Source organism: Dunckerocampus dactyliophorus, chromosome 10, assembly GCF_027744805.1.
Source record: "Dunckerocampus dactyliophorus isolate RoL2022-P2 chromosome 10, RoL_Ddac_1.1, whole genome shotgun sequence".
Taxonomy (NCBI): Eukaryota; Metazoa; Chordata; class Actinopteri; order Syngnathiformes; family Syngnathidae; genus Dunckerocampus; species Dunckerocampus dactyliophorus.
In genome coordinates, this window is record NC_072828.1 from 6,025,417 (window position 1) to 6,049,883 (window position 24,467).

The following is a 24,467-nucleotide window of genomic DNA, read 5'->3' on the forward strand; positions in this document are numbered from 1 at the left end:
AAAGGTCAGCTGCGCTGTTGTAAAGTGTGGTCAGCAGACAGAAAAGCAACGTCGCCAGTGGTGGCTCATTACTGGTGACCGTTTGGTGACAATGAACATGAGCTAAAGTACCTCCCTCACAGTCCACACCAGCAACACTCGTCCTCGTCATCCACACCGAAACTCTCAACAACAACACACAACGCAAGCATGTCGTTACCATGAATTCATTTTGCCCAATGAACACGCCAAACTACACATAAATATACACTTAAGTACACATAAAGATGCACTTCAATACACACATATACATATAAATATATATTTATATATACTTAAATATACCTACATATACATATAAATATATATTTATATATACTTAAATATACCTACATACAGTATATACTTAAATAGGGCTGTGGTCATTACAAATTTTAGCACTAATATATTAGTGCTGTCAAATGATTAACATTTTAAAATCAGATTAATTGTATTGTATGTACTTTATTTATCCCACAGCGGGGAAATTTACTTGTTACAGCAGCAAGACAAGTAAAGAGAACAGTGTAAAGAAAGCATAGTGTCTACAACATGGTTCAGGTGGTGCAGGTGTTGTAGAGCCTGACAGCGGTCGGTATGAAGGACCTGCGGAACCTCTCCTTCTTACCTCATCATGGGTTTCAAACGAATTAATCATGATTAATCACCATTTGAAACGATGTCTGAAATATGTCCGTTTTGACTGTGTTTTATTGAAAGAAAGATAAATGGATTATACGGTATATGTTGGCATGTATTAACAGCGAGGTAACTGAAATTTCAATCAAGCTAAAAGATAGCACACGTCTTAAAAAACCTATTTACCTAACGCCAGTTTCTTTAATAGTAGCAGGACATTTGAATCACACTTTAACCGTGTTATTACGAGCAATGAGGGGTCGTTTAAGCTGAATTCACATTTTGAGTGTATTTTCTGGGATTTCCGAGCATACTTAAATGCAGCAAATGGTACTTTCACATTTAGAGTTACAAAGTGCGTGCTAAGAATATCCACTTATTGTTTTTCGTTCGAGTGTTTACTACCTTCTAAATATGATTTTTAACATTATTAGAGCCCTCCAGGCATGAAATAACACCCCTACCGCCACCTTTACACTCCTATTACCCAATGTAGTAGACATAATCAGATAAAATAAGACATGAATAAGACTCGTGCTTGTGTGTGTTGCTGTAAACATGGTCCACTATTATGTTTATTATGTTAGTGACATTGTGCCTGTTGTGACATCATTCAAAGCCGCAATAAAAGTCTGGTGCTTGTGTGTCTCACCCAACATTAGAGTAACATTACTGCCACCTAGTGACCAGTGTAGAATACTACATATCATCACGTCTTGGAACGCATATTCTGAATGTCTTATATTTGTGTTTTACTTCATTTAGGCCAACACATTTGCTTAAATGTGCATATTTTTGCCTAATAATTGGCTGTATGCAACCACAAAATGCTGGAGCCTATCCCAGGGCGAGAGGCGGAGTAGACCTGGACTGGTTGCCAGCCAATTTTAGGCCACATATAAACAAAAAACATTCACATACCTATGGACAATTTAGAGTCTCCAATTAACCTAACATGCATGTTTTTGGATGTGGGAGGAAGCCGGAGTACCCGGAGAAAACCCACACACACACGGGGAGAACATGCAAACTCCACACAGAAATGCCCAACGGAGATTTGAATCCAGGTCTTCCAGATCTCTAGACTGTGGCTAACATGCTAACCACTAGGCCACCGTGCCCTTGGGGGAGGCAGTGGCTCAGGAGGCACAGCAGAAACCGGAAGGTTGGCGGTTCGATCCTCGCTCCCTCCACCCAGTCACTGTCCTTGGTCCCTGGGCAAGACACTTCAGCCACCTCTTATTCTGTGCAAATTTCTCCTCATTTGCTTCATAAAATGCCGTAATAAGTCGTCTAAAATGCACTTTAAGCATGTAACTATGTGCATTCATGTTTCAAAGTAGGACAGAATAAACAATCTTAATACAAATGTATTCAAATATTTCTTTAAAACTAATAATCCATTTGCTTGTTTGGACTTAAATAAAAGTCAGTCCCGGGTTGGAAGCCCCAGAAGTGGCAAACAGCGTTGTAGCGCTCGTCCCACATGGCCACCATTGTGTAGCAATTCCTGCAGAACTTGAAGTTCTGTTCAAGTCTTGCATATTTCTTTTGAACATTTTGCAAACAAATAATTGTGAATTATATTTCATATTGGTGAAATCACTACGTAGTTATCATTTTATTTATATTACTGAAGTATTGTTTAAAAAAATATGCTGAGGGTCAATAAATGGTCTGACGGCGTCCCCCCGGCCACATTTGGACACCCCCGCCTTAGAGGTTGCAGTTTCAAATCCAAAAAGTGTGCACGGTGACATGAGCGTGGCTAAATGTGTGCACTTTAGCGAGAAGCGCCCGAGGGCGGGTGTTGATGTGAGTGACATTCCTTGCAGATGTTGAACTCGTGTTCCTCCGCTCCTGCCTGCAGCGCCGATGCTCAGATAAGAGCAGTCGCGGGTTCGAGGAGAGCGTCTCGTGTGGGCGACACATGCGACATTCTACGACAGCCGTGTGGCGAAACGGACACGTGCGGCATCTTACCGTCCACGTGGCTGACTTGGCCGTGCTGGACTGCTGGAAGGACACGTCGAAGGTGTGCGGCCCGGCGTAGTCCGTGTTGGACGGGATGGCCGGCGAGGGCGACAGGGCGTCGAAAGTGGAGCTGGGCTGGGCGTAGGGCGACGGTGCCGTCACGTTGTTCTGCGCGTGGTCGTTGTTGTACGGGCTGGTGGACGTGGAGCCGCCGTTCTGGATGTTCTGGTCCATGCTGTTCAGGAGCCCCAGGTTGGTGTACTGAGACTGCGGGCGACACGGACAGAAAGTTTAACCACCATCCTTACACTCACAACGCAAAGCTCAGGGTTTAAAAGACAAGCGGATACAGACAGGAAGTTACACACATTCAAGGACACGCACACGGCATGTTTCTCCACGCTGGTAACACCGCTTCACTTCTTTTTACACTTATTGTACAGCCGCGAGGAATGGCAAAACATTGTGTGCACAATTTGTACAAATGGTTTACCATGGCCACAGTTTAACCCTGGAACTGATTATTTCTATTCACATGACTTCCTAAATACACATAGATACACACACTTACATACATAGATACACACACTTACATACATACGTAGATACACACACTTACATACATAGATACACACACTTACATACATAGATACACACTTACATACATAGATACACACACTTACATACATAGATACACACTTAAATACATAGATACACACACTTACATACATAGATACACACTTAAATACATAGATACACACACTTACATACATAGATACACACTTAAATACATAGATACACACACTTACATACATAGATACACACACTTACATACGTAGATACACACACTTACATACATAGATACACACTTACATACATAGATACACACACTTACATACATAGATACACACTTAAATACATAGATACACACACTTACATACATAGATACACACACTTACATACATAGATACACACACTTACATACGTAGATACACACACTTACATACATAGATACACACTTACATACATAGATACACACACTTACATACATAGATACACACACTTACATACGTAGATACACACACTTACATACATACGTAGATACACACACTTACATACATAGATACACACTTAAATACATAGATACACACACTTACATACATAGATACACACTTAAATACATAGATACACACACTTACATACATAGATACACACACTTACATACGTAGATACACACACTTACATACATAGATACACACTTACATACATAGATACACACACTTACATACATAGATACACACACTTACATACATACGTAGATACACACACTTACATACATAGATACACACACTTACATACAGATACACACTTAAATACATAGATACACACACTTACATACATAGATACACACTTAAATACATAGATACACACACTTACATACATAGATACACACTTAAATACATAGATAGACACACTTAAATACACATAGATACACACACTTACATACATAGATACACACTTAAATACATAGATACACACACTTACATACATAGATACACACACTTAAATACATAGATACACACTTAAATACATAGATACACACACTTAAATACATAGATACACACTTAAATACATAGATACACACACTTAAATACACATAGATACACACATTTACATACACATAGATACACACAATTAAATACATAGATACACACACTTAAATATATAGATACACACTTAAACACATAGATACACACACTTAAATACACATACACACATTTACATACACATAGATACACACACTTAAATACATAGATACACACACTTAAATATATAGATACACACTTAAAGACATAGATACACACACTTAAATACATAGATACACACTTAAACACATAGATACACACTTAAACACATAGATACACACACTTAAATACACATAGATACACACATTTACATACACATAGATACACACACTTAAATATATAGATACACACTTAAATACATAGATACACACACTTAAATACATAGATACACACTTAAATACATAGATACACACACTTAAATACACATAGATACACACACTTACATACATAGATACACACACTTAAATACATAGATACACACACTTAAATACATAGATACACACTTAAACACATAGATACACACACTTAAATACACATAGATACACACATTTACATACACATAGATACACACACTTAAATACATAGATACACACACTTAAATATATAGATACACACTTAAATACATAGATACACACACTTAAATACACATAGATAAACAGACTTAAATACACATAGATACACACACTTAAATACATAGATACACACTTCAATACATAGATACACACACTTACATATATAGATACACACTTAAATACACAAAGATACACACACTTAAATACATAGATACACACATTTAGATACACACACTTAAATATACTGCTCAAAAAAATTAGAGGAACACTTGGAAAACACATCAGATCTAAACTGGGGGAAAAATGATGTTGAATATCTTTCCTGATAATAAGTGGGTGATGTATTAGTAACAAAATGATGCCACATCATTTGATAGAAATGAAAATGATCACCCTATAGAGGGGGGAAGTCAAAGACACCCCAAAAATGAAAGTGAAAAAATGATGCAGCACACTGGTCCATTTTGCTAAAATGTCATTGTAGCAACTCAAAATGATTCTCAGTAGTTTGTGTGGCCCCCACGTGCTTGTACGCATGCCTGACAACGTCGGGGCATGCTCCTAATGAGACTACGGATGGTGTCCTGGGGGATCTCCTCCCAGATCTGGACCAGGGCATCACTGCGGTACCTGGACGCATGGAGGAGATTCCAGGAGACAGGTAGTTACTCCAGGAGAGCTGGACAGGGCCGTAGAAGGTCCTTCAACCCTCAGCAGGATCGGTATCTGCTCCTTTGTGCAAGGAGGAACAGGATGAGCACTGCCAGAGCCCTAGAAAATGACCTCCAGCAGGCCACTGGTGTGAATGTTTCTGACCAAACAATCAGAAACAATAATACATCACCCACTTATTATCAGGAAAGATATTCAACATCATTTTCCCCCAGTTTAGATCTGATGTGTTTTCAAAGTGTTCCTTTAATTTTTTTTAGCAGTATACATCGATATACACACTTAAATCCACGCTGATACATGCACTTAAATACACAGATGTATGCACCAAACTACACATAAATATACACTTAAGTACACATAAAGATGCAATTCAATACACAGATATACTGTATGCACTTCAATACACAGATATACATATAAATATATGTTTATATATACTTAAATATACCTACATATACAGGTACATATAAATATATATTTATATATACTTAAATATACCTACATATACATATAAATATATATTTATATATACTTAAATATACCTACATACAGTATATACTTAAATAGGGCTGTGGTCATTACAAATTTTAGCACTAATATATTAGTGCTGTCATTTTGAGTGTATTTTCTGGGATTTCCGAGCATACTTAAATGCAGCAAATGGTACTTTCACATTTAGAGTTACAAAGTGCGTGCTAAGAATATCCACTTATTGTTTTTCTTTGTCTTTCTGTTTATTTAGACGCATAATAAAGACGCTCTTGTGACGTTCGCAGTGTCCCTGAATGCATCTCGCGGTCGTGTTCCGATGACGAAGGGACAAAAGACGTGTTTGTGAGTTGGAGATACATACAGTATATGTTGTTGGGACTGCGCCGCCGCTGATGTGTTCAGGTTAGATTCAAGTTATACAAGAGCGTCAGACTCTGTGTGACTCAGTGGGGAACTACACTGTGCTGCCGTCTGGCGTCATAACAGTGAGCTGTGGCTTGCCATGAGGCGTATGCGTTAATTACGCTAAAAAAATTAACGTAATTAATTAAATAAATTAGTTACTGCCGTTAACGCACTATTTTTGACAGCCCTAACATATATTTATCATATAATTGTACACATATATGTAATGAATGGTATAATTATAATATTTATATATGATTATAAATAATATTAAAATATAATAAAGATGAAATTAATGAAATAATATATAATAAATAAATAAAATTAATAATTTGATCATTACAAAAATCATCCATCCATCCATCCATTTTCTATACCGCTTCATCCTCATTAGGGTCGCAGGGGCATGCTGGAGCCTATCCCAGCTGACTTCGGGCAACAGGCGGGGGGTACAAAAATCATATCAATATATTTGTCAATACAATTTATTTAAATATTAAATATCATCGCTGATTAATCGGCTTTGACCTCTCAACCTCATTTTCCGGACGATCTACGTCTGGTGGTTCGATCCTCGCTCCCCCCACCCAGTCACTGTCGTTGTGTCCCTGGGCAGGACACTTCAGCCACCTCGCCTCCAGCGCTGCCCACACTGGTGTATGAACGTGAATGAATGTTTGGTGGTGGTCGGAGAGACTGTAGGCGTGATTTGGCAGCTACGTTTCTGTCAGACTACCCCAGGGCAGCTGTGGCTACAGATGTAGATAACCACCACCAGTGGGTGACTGAGGAATGAATAATGAGTTCACTTCATTGTGAAGCGCTTTGGGTACTTTGAAAAGCGCTATATAAGATCTAATCTGTTATTATTATTAAATATTGGATATTTTTCACTGCGGTTGACTGGCGACCAGTCCAGGGTGTACCCCGCCTCTCGCCCGAAGTCAGCTGGGATAGACTCCAGCATACGACCCTAGTGAGGATAAGATGACGGCATAGAAGATGGATGGATGGATATTTTTTAGTTCTCTTCTATGTTTATTTTCACAAATAGTGTGTAAATAAAAAGGAAATAATTGCATGACTTTGTTGATATCTACGATACAGGCCTTGTATTACTTGGTACTGGGTCGATACCAAAATGCGCAGTATCGCTAGTTGTCAGCACTGGTGAACAACATGTTTTGGAAAAAAAGAAAAAGGTCAGAGGTGAAGGAGGGGTGACATCAATCAGGCGTCCTGCTTCTAAACACCGACTTTTAAAAGCCGCCTCCTTCCCAAAAAAAAAAAACATAAAAAAACATATCCGCCTTCAAACGCCGCCCGCCCCTTCCGTCCTCGCCATTCCGTTGCGTTTATAAACGGTACATTCCTGGACGAGGCGCTCTTCAGACGCCCATCAATCTGTCATGTTTATTTCAAGCCCGGCTGACCACAGCTGTCCCGCTCGCCCTCGCCGCCGGCCAGGTGTTAGCGGCACACCGCAAGACCGCCGAAACATGACCGACTTATTAAACCCTTGTCACTTAATGCCGCTTCGTCACACGTGCATAAACACCTCAACGCACACGCTACAACGAACCGGGGGTCGTTTGAGTGCGGGCAGGATGCGGGTCAGTGTGCGTACATACGAACATTTGTATTAGAAAAGAAGGAAAGTCCTCCACAAAAATTCACCCAAAGGGAAATCCATACAAAAATAAGAGGAAATGAAAGAAATTATCAGGAAAATAAGGGAAAATTAGGGAAAATAAGGACAATTCTCTGGAACATGAGAGAAAAATAAAAGAAATTCGCCGGAAAAATAAGGGGAATTCACACAAAAACAAGGGTAAAAGAAGGAAATTGTGAAAAATTAGAGAAATTCTATAGAAAATGAGAGAAAAATAAAGGAAATTATCTGGAAAAATAAAGGTACTTGTCTGGGGGAAAAAAAGAAAATTAGGGAAATTCTCCAGAAAGATGACACACATTTCTGAAAAAATAGCAAAAAATAAGGGAAATTCTCTGGAAATATAAGGAAAGTGAAGAAAAATAAGGGAAATTGTCCAGAAAATTTGGAAAAAATACAGGAAATTCTCCTGAAAAATAAGACAAATTATCTGGAAAATGGGAAAATAAGAGAAATTCTGCAAAAAAAAAAACAAAAAAAAAACAAGGAGGATGAGGGAAATTTTCCAGAAAAATAAGGGAAATTCTGATCTTGCTCAAAATTTTTGCCAGCAAACATGCCCCCATGGAGGTGTGGATGTCCTCCTGTGGTGCAACCATGTTATTTTACTGGTGTGCTTATTTTATTTTGAAGGCCTGACTTATATCGGCTACAGGATGTGATACACCAATCAGGACCGGAACCTGCTCTGCTCCGGCAGAACTGGACAGGATTTTTTTTTTTTGAACATGAAAGTTTAAATACGGGAAAGATGGGCAAAATATGTGAATTTCACAGTAAAATTGGGAGGGTTGCCAGGTATGTTAGTGTGAGCGCCCCGAAAGCAAGGACAATGCGGCTTAAAGGCACTTGCAGAACAATGACGCTGGCCATGCAGGCGTTGTGTGGACGGGGAAAGAAAAGAACATTCCAGAGAACAAACACACACACACACACACAAATGAAGAGGCATCTAAAGCCAACATTCACGGGAATTCTTCTTACACAATTCCGTCTTTTCCCCGAATGAGGCAGCAGTGACATCATCACGCTGAAGTGGGTGGGGTCGCTGTGATGCGGCGGCGATCCGGAGGTGGCGTCTGATAATTACAGCCTGCCACATCTTGCCAGCGCATCATCAAATATCAGCGGGAAGAAAAGCGGCATGCTGGCCACCAACCAAAAGACATAAAACACAATTCCAGCCATGGACGCTGAGGAATGAAGACTTTGTGTCATCATCAAAGATTTCAGGTTTAATTGAGTGGAAGTTATCTTGGATTAAAAAAAAAACCCCAACTCTCCCTTGCCTCTAATCACACCTGATTCCTCTTTAGGGCACTTTAATAAGACCTTCTTGATTCCTCTACAGGACACTTTAATAAGACCTTCTTGATTCCTCTACAGGACACTTTAATGAGACCCTTTGAGGCAGTAAATCATCCTCACCGGCCTTTAATGATGCTTTTTTTTCCGTCCGCTCCAATCCTTGAAGCCTCTCAGGCCCTCAGGAGGTCGGACCAGCACTGAGCAAGTCAACACAAACCGGTCAGACAAAACCGTGACCCGTGGACCATTGATGGACTCCAAAAAGCCCCTAAGTGGTCCACACTGACACTCGGCAACCTGTGCCACGCTTGGACACACTTGACACAATCATGTTATATATTAGTGATGGTCAACGGCACCTTGCACAAGAAGAAACATAAAAATAATCCACAAAATCAAAAGCACAAAAAATACATTTGCTCTTGCATGAGCACACGCATGACTGCCGAACCTGTATGTATCACCTTATATATTATTAGCAAGAAATAACTTGCTTTTTTCCACTTTCAGTTCTCGTCACCCCAGTGAGTCATTTGCACTGGTTTTGGCTAACTTTTTACGCTGGATGCCCTTCCTGTCACAAGCCTGGCCAGGAATCAAACTCGTGCTCTCTGCCATGAAAGGGCAGACGTGTGTACCATTACACCACCAGGGATAAATGCCACCTCGCACAATAACAACAATAACAAAAAGCATGAAAATAATCCACAAAATCAAATGACCACAAGACATTTACATTTGCATGAGCATGTGTGAGTGCGCAACTGCAATGTGCCATAAGTGATGCAACAAACACTGGCAATAATCCACAAAGTCAGGAAAGCTGCAGGGATATGGCGTAATGTTTGAAGCCATAAAGTACAGTAGTAACATTTTGAAAAAGGAAAATGTGCCACAAAGGTGGAGCTTTGGCCACTTTTGGCCACGAGAGGCAAAGATAATGACTCAAACCTCCAGTCAAGGGAGTCAGACGTCTTGTTTTTCCTGACGCGTTTTTGTTTTGTCAGCATATTTTCCTCTAAACATTGTGTTGTTTTTTGTGGCTATTTTAAATATATAGTACTCCTTCTACACTTCGTGCTTCCAATTTCAAAATCACGCTGTTTTGTGGTTTAATACGGCCTACTGTTAGTCAAAACTTATGCATTTTGAAACAAATGTTTACTTTTTTTTTTACCAAATGATGCATTTTCAAGCAGAAAAATGGCTAAATGAAGTAAAATACAATACAATACATTCGAGAGGCATTCAAAGATGATGTAATATTCTACACTGGTCTCTAGGTGTCAGTAATGTTACTGTAATGTTGGGTGAGACACACAAGCACCAGACTTGATCGCCAGAACAGCAGGCTTTTATTGCAGCTTTGAATGATCTCAGAACAGGCACAATAATTCCTAACATGGGCTACTGTTGCAGCCGTAACTCAACTTGGAACCCCTGACGTCACTTCCTGTGCACCCCCCACTCAGCTCTTCTAGCACTGGAACTCATTGACAGCAACACACGAGCACGAGTCTTATTTATCTTATTTCCTCTTATCATGGCTCCTATATTGGGTAATAGGAGAGTAAAGGTGACTATGGGTGTTATTTCATGTCTAGAAGGCTCTAATAATGTTAAAAAGTGTATTTAGAAGGTTTTCTATGCACTAACTACAAAAATATTCCATTTATAAGTGAGAAATCCTATTTTGCGGAAATTCACTTATCACAGAACCAATGTACCGCGATAAACAAGGGATTACTGTATTTATTTAGCTATTTATCAAGTTTGAGAAACCAATTAGAGAGAAGACCTCTGCCAAGGCCGCAAATGTTAGTTTGTTATGAGACTACTTCCTGCTTCATGATAATGGGGTTTTAGGATTCTTAGAGGAGGATGCTTTTTCATTGACAGAGAGCCAATCTGCACCTTTATCCAGACCCTCACCAAAAACAACACTACAATGTTTTCTTTTTGTACTTTAGCGTGCTAGTACTTATCCTTTTACTACAAAAGTCATAAACGCAACAACACAAACACTCATTCCAGCAAAAGATGGACAGAGGAACCCGAGCAGACCTGGCCTGGGGGGGAGGGGGCTCTGATGAGTGACCACAGGGTAGGGGTGGTGGGTGGGTGGGGGGTCATTAAAAGAGGTGGGGCCAGGCGACTGATTGTATCAACATCAACACGCCATTAAAGCAATTACCAGCCAACCACCAAACAGCAGCGCCCGGACGGACGCATTGTCCGCTTCTAGAGGCCGTGTCGGCTCCCGGGAGGCCTCAATGGCCGGGGGGTGGGGGGCTAAGCTGGTGGAGGCGCAACCCGATCCCTGGCTCAGTGGCTCTGCGGAGGGATTGAGCCGGACAGCACTTAAAGACCCCCCCTCCTGCTCAACAACAGGTTGAAAGACACACCTGCTCAATGCAACCTGCAATCTGAGAGTGCCCCCGAAACGCCTCACCTTTGCACCAAAGGCCACTCGGTAGTTCGCCACCAAAAACGCACGCAAGCTCCTTGGAACGATCCACCGATGCGACACAAACATTTTCAAGGCAAAAAACGGATAGCAGACATTTAGCCGCCATCAATCACAGCGCTTCACTTTCACACCCTTGTTTTCACTACGCATTTTCACTTTTGGCCAAACGCGCGCTCGAACTGCACAACCAAGGGAGGTTGCTCGATGAATGCATCAGGACATCGTATGAAAGGACCTCAACAGAATGGTCTTTATCAGTGGAAAAAGCCAAACTTGTCCAAACATTTAAACACTCTTCAGTCCAGACAGACAAACATCTGGAAAACCAGGTGTTTACATTCCACACACAAAGCACATCCTACAGACTCCACGGTGCTCGGCTTCAAGTCAGTGATTCTTTTTTTTGCTCGCTTTTACAGATAAACGCAAGAAAAACTGCATGAAATCAGTGGAATTTCACCCAAAGCATCTTGGATCATATTTGGACCAGCGCCCCAAAGGAAGGCAGTGGCGCCCCGGGTGGCATCCCGTCACCCAGTGGGGCTTACCTCGCTGTACGGCGTGCTGGTGCCCGTCTCCAGGTACAACATGTTGGCGCTGAGATTGAGCAGAGCGGCTGCTGTTTGCTCCACCGGCTCCAGGATTCCACCAAAAATCTCTTCTCCTCACTCGACGGGAGTGACACGGGCGATGGCGGGATGCGACGTTGGACAGGCGGGAAGCTCCTAGAGGATCCATGGGAAGGCGCATATATAGTGTGTGTAGTGGGGGGGAGGGGTTTAAGGAGCCACCTGTGAGGTACCTGAGTGAGTCCACACCCATCCCTGCAAGGAGAGGCTCCATCTTCTTGAGAAGAGACGTTTGACAACTGCTTCCATGAATATTTCTGCATTTCAACTCAACCACAGAGTCACCTTCAGCTTTGCAACGTTTGTGCTTCCTTTTCGATCCACCAACCACAGCCTATCATCAACCTAACTCATCAACTAAGATCCAGTAACGAGAGGCCGTGATAGTTGCGGCCGCTGGCTTTAAATGCTAGTTAGCATACGAATGACACCCGCTCCAGACCCCCAAGCAACACTTAATGCATCGCAAGCACCCCCCCCAACAACAATGTGACTCCTGTAGATGTCTTGTATCCATCACAGATGACCGCTGTAGATTTGTTTGGGGAACGCGACGCTAGTTACTAGCATGCTCCGCTAGCTGCCACGCTGTCACTCAGCTCGGCACGCGTGTAGGTTGTATAAATGTGTTTATACAGGTAGCAGTGCATTTCTCATCACTTCATTCCCTCTAATTTCACAGGAATAGGACGGAAAAGGTGTCATTTTAGATGTCAATATGTGAAAATCAAGATATCTCCCAACTGCATTCCCACTTTTTAGGATTATATTGTATACATTTTACATTCTATTCTGTGAATTTCGAACATTCGATCTAATTTCACACAAATAAGACAGAAAGGTGTCATTTTAGATGTCAATATATGAAAATTAAGAACAATTGTAATCGTATTCCCACTTTTTCCTTGCATTATATTATATTATTTACATTTATATTATTATATTACACAAATAAGACTTTAGATGTCACTGTGGTTAGAGATGAGATGAGACATTTACTGCGGAAAAAACAACCTATTTTCAGCGACAAAAAATATATACTGTATCTATTCTAAATGTAGTAATAATTTGACCATTTCCGAGGCCGTGAAGGTGGCACATTACAATTAAAAAATGTTGCCACTTAAGTAACATTTAAAAAATGTGGTTATTGTTGGAATAATGATCAGTACAACACACTTTCCTGTACAAGATAAAAGATGCAATGAATCAATGAAAAATAAGAGACAGAGCGTGCTGTGCAGGTGCTTCCGTGCTTTAGCTGCGTGTCAGCAAATATGCATAAAACAAACTTAAATAAGAAATCAGGAAGGGGGCAAACACTTTTCACACCTCTGTATATGTTTTTGTATTGCAATGTTTTGTTTTTTTAATGTATTTTAATAACTGATGCATATATTTTTTTTGTATTTATCTATTTATGTTTCCATTATTTATATGTTTAAATCCCCTAATATATACACAGTATATGCATTCTGCAAGTATAAATAGATTTATTAACATTAATATTTATTTATTTATTTTTTTGCTTTTTATATTTGTAAATATTTATTGAGTTACTCTAATAATTTATGTATATTTTTAAATCTCAAGAAGTATCAATATGCATCCAGATAAACTAAACTAAATTATTCAAATCAATAAAAATGATCAACAAAATAGTTGGGAATACTGTGTAATTTGTTTATTTTTAAATTCATTGATTTTAATCATATATTCCAATTGTATTTATTTTCAAATATTGAAGTTATTTTTTAATGATTTATATCAAGTTTATGTTAATCCTCTAAGATCTAAATATGCATCCTGCTGTTACTTGAGTGTGAGTGCAGCTTGCTACCGTATCACGCTATTACGTAATTGCGTGCTATTCACAGCTGCAGTTGTAGTGAAATGTAAAAAAAAAAAAAAAAAAAAAAAAAAGTCACACTGTAAGTCAGAGGTTCCTAACTCCTCTGCAGTGTTTGTTTTAACGTAATTACAAGTTTGTTTCGGCCAGCTAATTATCACCCTGACAAGGCTGCAGCAGCCTGGATGCTTGGCTTACTTTAAAGTGTCGATGTGCTGCTGACCATGACGCCGGTCCCCCCCTACTCCCCGGTGAGCAGGGTGTGGCCGCTGATTGGAGACACTGACTGTGGCTCATAGTTGCGCTTAAGACACTTTTCAAGTCGCTGTGACCAAAGGGCAAGTTGACCCCTCCCTGAGCCCGCTGGCAATAGACGTCATTTGCATCCCCCTCCCCTCCCTGAGTTCTTATATCTGCACTGACACTCCTCTAATATCTGACCTGAGTTGTTTGGAACAATGAATTCATGAGAACATCCCATGCATGTGCTGATTTAAATGTTTCAGATCATCAAGCAAATGTAAATATTATCATGACAACACAACAACACAAAATGAAACTTTTTTATTATAAGGGAGAAAAAAAATCCAAAACCTACAGGAAACTGTGTGAAAAGTGATTGCCAACCCTGTTAAAACATAACTTCACTGAGATTAATGGAGATGTATCAGCCTGAAAAAGGTTATAAAGCCATTACTAAAGCTTTGGGACTCCAGCCAACCACAGTGAGAGCCATTATCCACAAATGACAACAACATGGAACAGTGGTGAACCTTCCCAGGAGTGGCCGGCCAACCAAAATGACCCGAAGAGCGCAGCGACGACTCATCCAAGAGGTCACAAAAGACCCCACAACAACATCCAAAGAACTGCAGGCCTCACTTGCCTCAGTTAAGGTCAGTGTTCATGACTCCACCATAAGAAAGACACTGGGCAAAACCACTGCTGAACAAAAAACATTAAGGCTCATCTCAATTTTGCCAGAAACATCTTGATGATCCCCAAGACCTTTGGGAAAATACTCTGTGGTCTGATGAGACAAAAGTTGAACTTTTTGGAAGGTGTGTGGCCCATTACATCTGGTGTAAAAGTAACGCCGCATTTCAGAAAAAGAACATCATACCAACAGTAAAATATGGTGGTGGTAGTGTGATGGTCTGGGGCTGTTTTGCTGCTTCAGGACCTGGAAGACTTGCTGTGATAAACCAAACCATGAATTATGCTGTCTACCGAAAAATCCTAAAAGAAGAATGTCCGGCCGTCTGTTGGTGACCTCAAGCTGAAACCAACTTGGGTTCTGCAGCGGGACAATGATCCAAAACACACCAGCAAGTCCACCTCTGAATGGCTAAAGAAAAGCAAAATGAAGACTTTGGAGTGTCCTAGTCAAAGTCCTGACCTGAATCCTATTGAGATGCTGTGGCATGACCTTAAAAAGGCGCTTCATGCTGGAAAACCCTCCAATGAATGACAACAATTCTGCAAAGATGAGCGGGCCAAAATTCCTCCACAGCGCTGTATAGACAGTCAAACCTGTCTTAGCAGCCACCTTTATAGAACGGCCACCTGCCTATAGCGGCCACTGAAAAATCCCCCGCAGCAAATTTACATGTTATAGACCCTGTGTACAGCAGTCACCTGTCTAACGCGGCCAGCGGCCACCCATTTTGTCTCCCTTGGTCAATATCTGACCGCATATAGCGGCCAAATTACCGACTCAAGTAGAAGCTTCATGCACGAAAAAGTTTTGTTTTTCAATCAATGAAGCCGTCGTGTGTAGACTTTAATTACTGAGTCCTAGCTCAGTCACAATCATTCACAAGATCCACACAAACTGTCAGTTGTTCCACATAAAAAAGCCGTCTTCTTTTGAGCTTGCTATTTCCTGGTCAAACATGTATCTTTAAGAGCATTTGCACCAAAACATTACCGCAAAGTAGGCTGGGAACAGGACGTGCTCCCAGCAATGCTACAATGCAATACAATATTGCCTGCACGCTAAAACCATGCTAGCATATGTTTTTAAAAAGCAGCAGGAGCAAAACTGAGTTCGGTTGTACTTAATTGAAGAATTTTAGAATGTACTCACGTTATTTTTCATCAGTCCTCATCCACAAATCCATCAAAGTCCTCATCTTGTGTATTCGACACAAACAAAGCCGTCTTCTTTTCCGTTCGCTACTAGTCTGTTAACTTGTCAGTGTTATTCAGCTCCGAAGCAAAGAAGGAAACTTCTCCTGTTGCTTCTGCCAACTTTATTTATTGAACGCGGCCACCAGACAGCAGCTCAGAACACACACACATCTCTCAGCATCGTCTCTCCTTCCTGCTTGCCCACAAGGCAAAGGTTAAACAAGCCCCACTACATAGCTGTCCAGCCAATGCCTGTAACAAGTGACACCGTTTATTTCCCGGTGTGCACTGGTCAATACTGTAATGCCGCTTGTTGTGGGGAAGAAGAGACTCACGTCGCCGATGCACTTTAATGGCTTTATTAACAGCGGAGAACACTGCAGGACTTCACACCCACGCCAACATAAACACACTTCCCAACTCTCTCCAAACTCACAGCTAGCACTGAGCCTAGCTCTCCTGCTCGGGACGCCCACCGTCACTTCCTGATGAACTAAAGCTGTAATGACACTCTGCCGTATAAAAAGTAAAATATTAAAAACAAGCGTAAGACATTACTAGCACAGCTTTGTTCTGTGGATCGTGGATAATAACAAGCCTAGTAGTGCTGTACAACTTTTATCCGCAGTCACACAGTGCCCTCTACGGGTCAACATCCCCCCCCCTTTGTCTTTTTTTTCCTCTATAGGTCAACATTCAAACTAGACAACAACCTGTCTATAGAGGCCACCTGTCTATAGCGGTCACTTTTGCAGACTCCCTCTAGTGGCCGCTATAGACAAGTTTGACTATATATATATATTTATATATATATATATATACACACACACACACACAAATATACATATACATATATGTATATACACATATACATATATATACACACACACATATATACACACACACACACACATATATATATATATATACACACACATATATACATATATACAGTATGTATACATATATATTTTTCTATATGTACGATATATATATTTTAGGGGTGTAACGGTACAATAAAATGTAATTTCGGTTCGGTTCAGTTTCTTGAAGTGCTCGGTTTGGTTAATTTTCAGTACAAAAAAGGAAGAAAGAAAGAAAAATAATAATAAAATAACCAGTTGTATCTAAACAATTGTTTAAACATTGTGGTGAAATGTAATGGACAGTTACAGTTAAATAGCTCTCTGTTGCACGTGAAGTCCAACCATCTGTCGTAATTACATCCATATTCAGTTGTTCAGAGCGCTGGCTTTAAGTACAGTCATGTCATGTACATGTGATAGCACGTTGACAACATCACTTTTAGCTTTTTCATAAAGTGCTGGTATAACTTTGTGGCTAAAGTGAGGACGTAATGGTATTTCGTAGCGACGTTCAAGAACTTTAATCATATACAGTCATGGATAAAATGATTAGACCCTTGTTTCTTCAGTTTATTGATCCATTTTAATGCCTGGTACAACTAAAGGTACATTTGTTTGGACAAATATAATGATGATAACAAATATAGCTCATAAGAGTTGAATTGAAGAGCTGATATCTAGCAACTTCCATGGTTTTCTTGGTAATAACCAAAAGCACTTAAGTTCTTACATGAATAGCTATAGCATTGTACTGCCAAAAAATGTAACTCTTATGAGCTATTTTTGTTGTCATTGTTATATTTGTCCAAACAAAGGTACCTTTAGTTGTATCATTAAAATGAATGTTGTCTACTTATTTTTTCCATGACTGTACTTAAAGCCAGCGCTCTCAACAACTGAATATGGATGGAATCTCGTGGCTATAAAAACTCCAATACTATGTGTTTATGCTTCAGAGCAGCTTGCTAGAGGTTGTTTATATGCTGAAGTTATCGGTGTTTGCACTAAGCTGGTTTTCATGCTTGTAGATGTAACGTTCACTGCCGGATGATGCCGCTTTAAGTGCGCTGTTAGACGTTGTGTTAGACTTGTTTCCTGCAGCATACCCGATATCCATGGAACAATGTGGACACACAACTTCAGATTTATCCACTTGCCTTTGTCCGTCTGTTATTTTAACAGGGAAGCCAAAGTGTTCCCAAACAGGAGACCGTAGTGAGATTGGAGGGTCTTCCATCTGAAGCTTCTCGCTTGCATTTGCCATGATGCCATTTGTCACGCCTGCAAGCTACTAGCGTTCCTCCCCACCCAGGACTTTAGTTCCGCGTGAAGCGCTTAAATCACTCTAGTAATAAATTTAATAAGAAAAATAGCATAAAATATAACCAAAACAGTACGCAAGTGGATCGAACCGCACATGCAGAACCGAAACAGTTCAATACATCCATAATATTATATATATATATATATATATATATATATATAATATTATATATATATATTTTTCATTCATCCATCCATTTTCTATGCCGCTTATCCTCATTAGGGTCGCGTGGGTATGCAGGAGCCTTTTTTTTTCATATACATAATGTAGACAAATAAATAAAATAAATACACAGAAAATATCGACATGAATTATTAAAATAACTCAAAACAAAAGCAAAAATAAATTCAATGAAAATAAACACATGTACAAATAAATTGCTCTTTTTAAAATGCCATAAAGTACCAATGAATAAAAGTCATTTTAATTAGCTGTCTCTGTAGTTTATGCTCAGCCCTATTGCTGCATGCCAGAAAATCTACGTTGTCCAAAAGTTTCACGGGATGAAGATGGAGTTGCACACATCTAAGTAAAACTATTTCGTTATGCTTCATTCATACCAGCGTGTATCACAAACTGTTGTGTTGTGAAGCCAAAAAAAGATTTTTTTCCTCCTTTACATTCCATGGAATGGGATATTTCCTACTTTCAGGTCTGGCTTGTTTGGCTACAATAAGCTCAGTGCTTCAGTGTGGAGAAGACCACCAGGAGGGCTTAAGGAGAACAGGAGGATGAGACCAGCGGAGGCTTTACCCCAAGCTTTTCCCCCATTTAATGCGTAAATCACCTCGATTAGTATCAGGTGTCTGACACACACACACACACACACACACACACACACCTGCTTTGAGAAACGAGACCTAGGTTTGCTCCATGCTCCGTTAAAGACTACGAACAAGTTGGAAGCGTTAAGTTCCACTGTAATTAAGCTCCCGATTTCCAGGCTGCTGATTTGTACGCCAATGACGTCATCATTTGAAGACTCGTTCAGATGCGGTCAGGTTTTTTTTTTTTTAATCTCTGCAGATATTCCAACGTTCATTGAAGGTCCTGCTCGTGTGAACGAATGAAGGAAGCAGGATGCGGTGGACAAGAACGCTAACACAAACACGTAACCAGATCTCCCCGTGTCGATGGAGCTACTCTGCCACCTTACACCCCCATCACCCGTCCCCCTCAATGGTGTCCTGAAAGCTCAGCTGATCAGAGCTTTATCAGTGTGTACAATCAGCTGTTTGGGGTAGGATATAGCGTTTCTTCTGCCGCTATTTCTGCTACATTCCTTCGTGTTATTCTACCCTCTCTTGACCCCCCACCACCCCCACCACTCTTCTTACACGGGGAGACACCCACTGATCGATGAGAGATGGGAGCGCTTGCGAGGTGACGTGTTAAATTGTGGCCCTGCAGCTACAAGTGAAGAAAAAAGGAATTTCAGATTAAACATAAAACCCTCCACAATACAAATAAGCTCCCCGGGGGCACTAAACACTGAGCTGCAATCAACAGAGGCACACCTCTACCTGGGTGGGGGCGGGATGGATGGAGGGGGTGGGCCACCACCAGCACCAGCACAGCTTTTCACCTTCATGGAAGCTCGCCTATGAGCGCAGAGCTGCGTGGACGTGGGCGTGCCAATCACAACGTGGGGGCGGGGCCATTAATCACCAGGTCAAGAGAGCGTCCCCACCCTTGGGGGGGCATTACTCAGCTCCGCCATCCAGATTTATATTTGCGATTTTTCCCAGCCTGCAGCCTTCCTGCTAGCCTGGGTGCTTGACACCACCAGGGAAATAAACATCTAGCCTCCGTGTTTTAGTGAAAAGGGAAAGGAAGCTTCTTCATCGTCAGGCTTAAATGAAACCCACCCACCCCGCACCCTCAGGGGGTTGAGTCGGAGTCAAAGTGCACTGGGGCAGCGTGAGATCATATCTTGGCCAAGGCAGACAATATCTACTGATAACTCCACATCGCAGTCCAACAAGACCGTCCCGGGGAAATTCCGACAGAAAGTACACGCCGCGTTCGACATGTTCGCGTCACCGCTGGAAGTCACCTTTCAATGTCACAAATCACTCAACACACCACTAAAAACATTCAAAATAGTCAGCCCTGTCTTGAACGTTGGGACTCATAACCCAAACAGGATGTGGTGAAACTTCCAAAAATGATGCAGTCATTTTGGTATGACTCGATTTTCGGCAAGAAATTTTGTCAAAATGTTGCCTCTGTCTGGGTTTTCGTACAATACTGTACGTGACAAACGGAATGGAGCACCCAAAAGTAGCACTTGCATTGCTGACTCACGAGCCATGCATTTTTTAAATGAGCGTGACTGCTTAATAACCCACCATGGGGCCAAATAAAGTTGCAAGTGGCAGAAATTTGACATAGAAGGTGATTTCATCTGCACAGGAAGTCTGCATCAACAATAAGTTCCACACATTCCTCAGTTAGAATTATTCCACATTGTTTTGTGCATGTAAAGCTAGAATTATTCTCGATACAATGTCTTTTTTTTGTGTCCGGAAGGGATGAATTGGATTTACATTATTTCCTGTGGGAAAACTTGCCTCAGTTTTTGTACGTTTTGGAATATATCGTTGCCATTACGGCCTGGAACAAGATACTATCATCACGAAACAGCACTTTTATTTTTTTTAACAAAGGTTCATAGCTTTATAAATAAAAATAAAAAAATAAAATAAATAATATAATAATAAATACTTGTAATGAAAATAATCTGCTGCAAAAAACATATGCTTTGCCATGGCATTCTTGCAAAACATATACAAATTAAGTCTATTTAACATCTAAACTAACACCTAATGTTAGGGCTGCACGAACAAAATTGGGGGGAAAAAAACCTTGATTCACAATAACATAGTAATCTAATTTCTAAATATCAATTTTTATTTATTTTTTCTTAAAAAGCTGCATCACAAGCAAACACATTTTACTCATGTCATTAGCATGACACTTCCTACTCACTCTCCCAGGGCCCCCAGCGAGACTCACCAGCCAGGGCGAGTTGGCTCCCCTCTGTAGCTGTCATTCAGAGAAGCGATAGCAGGAAGGAACTGGCTTGTCTTTATTAAATACATGAATGTACTGTGAGGTGAGTGAGCATTGATGTTTATGATTATTTTCAGTCTTTCTTTGCATTTCTGTTTAAAAAAAACTCAACTGTCCTTCCAGGACCTCCCTTGTGTGTGTGTGTGTGTGTGTGTGTGAGAGAGAAAAAAAAAATCACCCCACAGAACTGCATTTCAATTCTTATCAAAATCGATTTTTTTTTTTTTTTTTCCAGAATGGTGCAACCATAATATGCTTCACATGCCAACCAATGCCAGCGCAGGAAGGCGGGACTTATATGGGAAAGCCAAGTCACAGCAAGAGGAGTAACACATGCCGACAAGAGTTCATGGAATCCCTTCATGGACAGTGTCTCTCAGCATCCTCACAGAAATTCAGGGTGATTGTTATCGCTTCAACACTTTAGGTGCGTCTGCAACGCTACGTACTTACAGATCGCGTTTCGTCCGGCTCGTGCATGGTAATGCAATCCATACTGATCTGGATGGTGTTTCCTGCAGAGCTGTGAGTCGGACCCTCGCTGTAGACTGAATGTATGGCCGATCTGGACGCAAGGAGACAAACATTGGTACAATATTCTCATCCTAAACATTGCCTCATGCAAGAAACTCTAGAACCATTCCAAGCAAATCTGTGCCATTTGCGTCCCCAGGAAATAAAATCTATAAATGCACAATAAAACGAACTGTGTAATACTTTTTTTGATTAAGCAAAGTGTCCTGCACATTAATACGATTGCACATTCAATGAATATGATTGAAAGACTAATTGACCTTGAGCACTGGAAAAATTGCATTTGTTGCCTGTCCTTGGTTCATAAATTAGACTTCACCGTGAAATATAATTGATAGAAATATAATTACAAACATATTATATATATAAATTATATAATATTTATATTATATAAATATATTTTTTTTATAACTTGTGTTACACCTTAATTCTACTATACTTGAGATTTATTTTCTTTGAAAAAAAATAATAATTGAGTTAAAATTCACACTTTAGAGTTTTCATTCACTACTGTGACCCCAACGCATTTCCCCCTGGAATGGAACAGTCACATGACCCACTGGAGGTTGCACCAAATGTTTATTTTTAAACTTCATTTTTCTGTATATTCAATAATATTTCAACTATGACTGCGTGTGTGTCCACAGCACAGTCCTGTTACGTGTTTTTTAAAATACCGTTTTTTTGGTTGAGTCAAAGCAATACACTTTGTGTCATTGTGCTGCTAGCATAAATGCTATGTGGGTATAGTTCAAGTATTTGCTGATTGCATGCTTGTACAGTATGATTGTACAGTAAAATACTATACTTTGTTAATGTACTAAACATGATGCACCAGGGGTGTCAGCGAAAAAGGAAAGGATGCAACTTTTTCACTTTGATTTTTTGTAAAGCAGCACATGTAAAAATGTTAAGATGTTATACTTGTATATATTTCAAGAACAAACTGCATCTCAGTTTTGTCATCTAGATAAAAGAAAGCCCATTATTAACATAATTAACATAAACAGTGTGCTCTTTATTTCCAATTTTTGCCATTTCTGTTCATTATCCCACATACTTAAAACTGTCTTGTTAATCTTCACACATTTTCTTCTCATATTGAATGATTTTATTCCCATATTTTGACTTTATTCCCATAATATAACTTTTTCCCTAACCTAATTTTCCAAAAAATTACAAATGTATTTTTTTGTTTGTTTCTCAAAAAAAAAAAAACATTTTTTCTTTAAAATTTCAACTCCATACAACTAAAATGAGTTTATTTTTGTAAAATTGCGACCTTTTTCTTTCAATATTTCGACTTTATTCCTAAATTATAACTTTTTCCACAACCTAATTTTTTATAAATTCCAACTTTATTCACGGTTTTTCATAATGTTATAACTTAAAAAAAACCACTTGATTATTTTAACTTTATGCTACTAAAATGACGTTATTTTTCCTCATATTACAACAATATTGTCGTAAAATTACGACTTTTTTCTTGTTCCGTTTTGACTTTATTCTTATAAAATGTTGATTTTTCCATTTTTGTTGCTGTTCTTGTTAAGTAATATTTGACATAAGCCAATAAAAAAGAGCACTTTGGACAGCCCTTTAGTACATCATCATGTTCACCATTTTCATTTTCATAAAAAGTTAAAGTTTGAGATTTGAAAAAAAAAATGTAGTAAACTTGAGGACAAAAAAAATTAAAAATCATGTTCGCCAACATTTTATTTTGGTAGGTGTCCACTTCCTGTGACGGGTGTTAAAGTGGTGTTTGTGCTGCTTGACAGGAAGGAGCACTCACTGGTCCAGCATATCGAAGAGTTGGTTGAAGACGTCCTGGCTGAAGAGCTCAGCCGTCGGTGCGGACTGACTGTGGGACGAGGCGCCAAGGAAGGGAGCGTCTCTCCAGGACAAACGGGACGAGGGCTCCCTGAGTCTGCAGGGGGTAAAGGGCGGTTTAGGATCCACGCCATCAAACCACAAAGGCATTCAAGTCAGACGCTCGGATTTCAAAAGGGCAGCCAGCTGCCACGTCAGCAGACTTCCAGGATGAACGCTGTTGCTGTGCGGGCCTGAGAGGGGGTGGCCACCCAGCCAGGAGGAGGAGGAGTAGGAGGAGGCAATCAGGGCCATTGTGAAGAAATCATCCTGCATAATAGCGAATATTTGTCCTGCATATAACGCTGATTGTG

General features: G+C 40.1%; 1 protein-coding gene across 5 annotated transcripts in view; it reads right to left on the reverse strand.

The window, feature by feature from the left end:
* Positions 1-24,211, reverse strand: part of tp63 (tumor protein p63) — a 46,109-nt gene extending 21,898 nt beyond the window's left edge. For 2 of the 5 annotated variants that reach the window (XM_054788986.1, XM_054788991.1), the window contains exons 1-3: positions 24,077-24,211; positions 22,201-22,312; positions 2,641-2,898 (exon numbers count right to left, since the gene is read on the reverse strand). In XM_054788986.1, coding sequence (XP_054644961.1) covers positions 2,641-2,898; positions 22,201-22,312; positions 24,077-24,087 — 381 coding nt within the window. In that variant the 5' untranslated portion in view covers positions 24,088-24,211. Of the gene's footprint in view, positions 1-2,640; positions 2,899-12,419; positions 12,614-22,200; positions 22,313-24,076 lie in introns of those variants that run through there. The other 3 variants (XM_054788990.1, XM_054788989.1, XM_054788988.1) reach the window with 2 other exon arrangements.
* Positions 24,212-24,467: the final 256 nt, after the last annotated feature.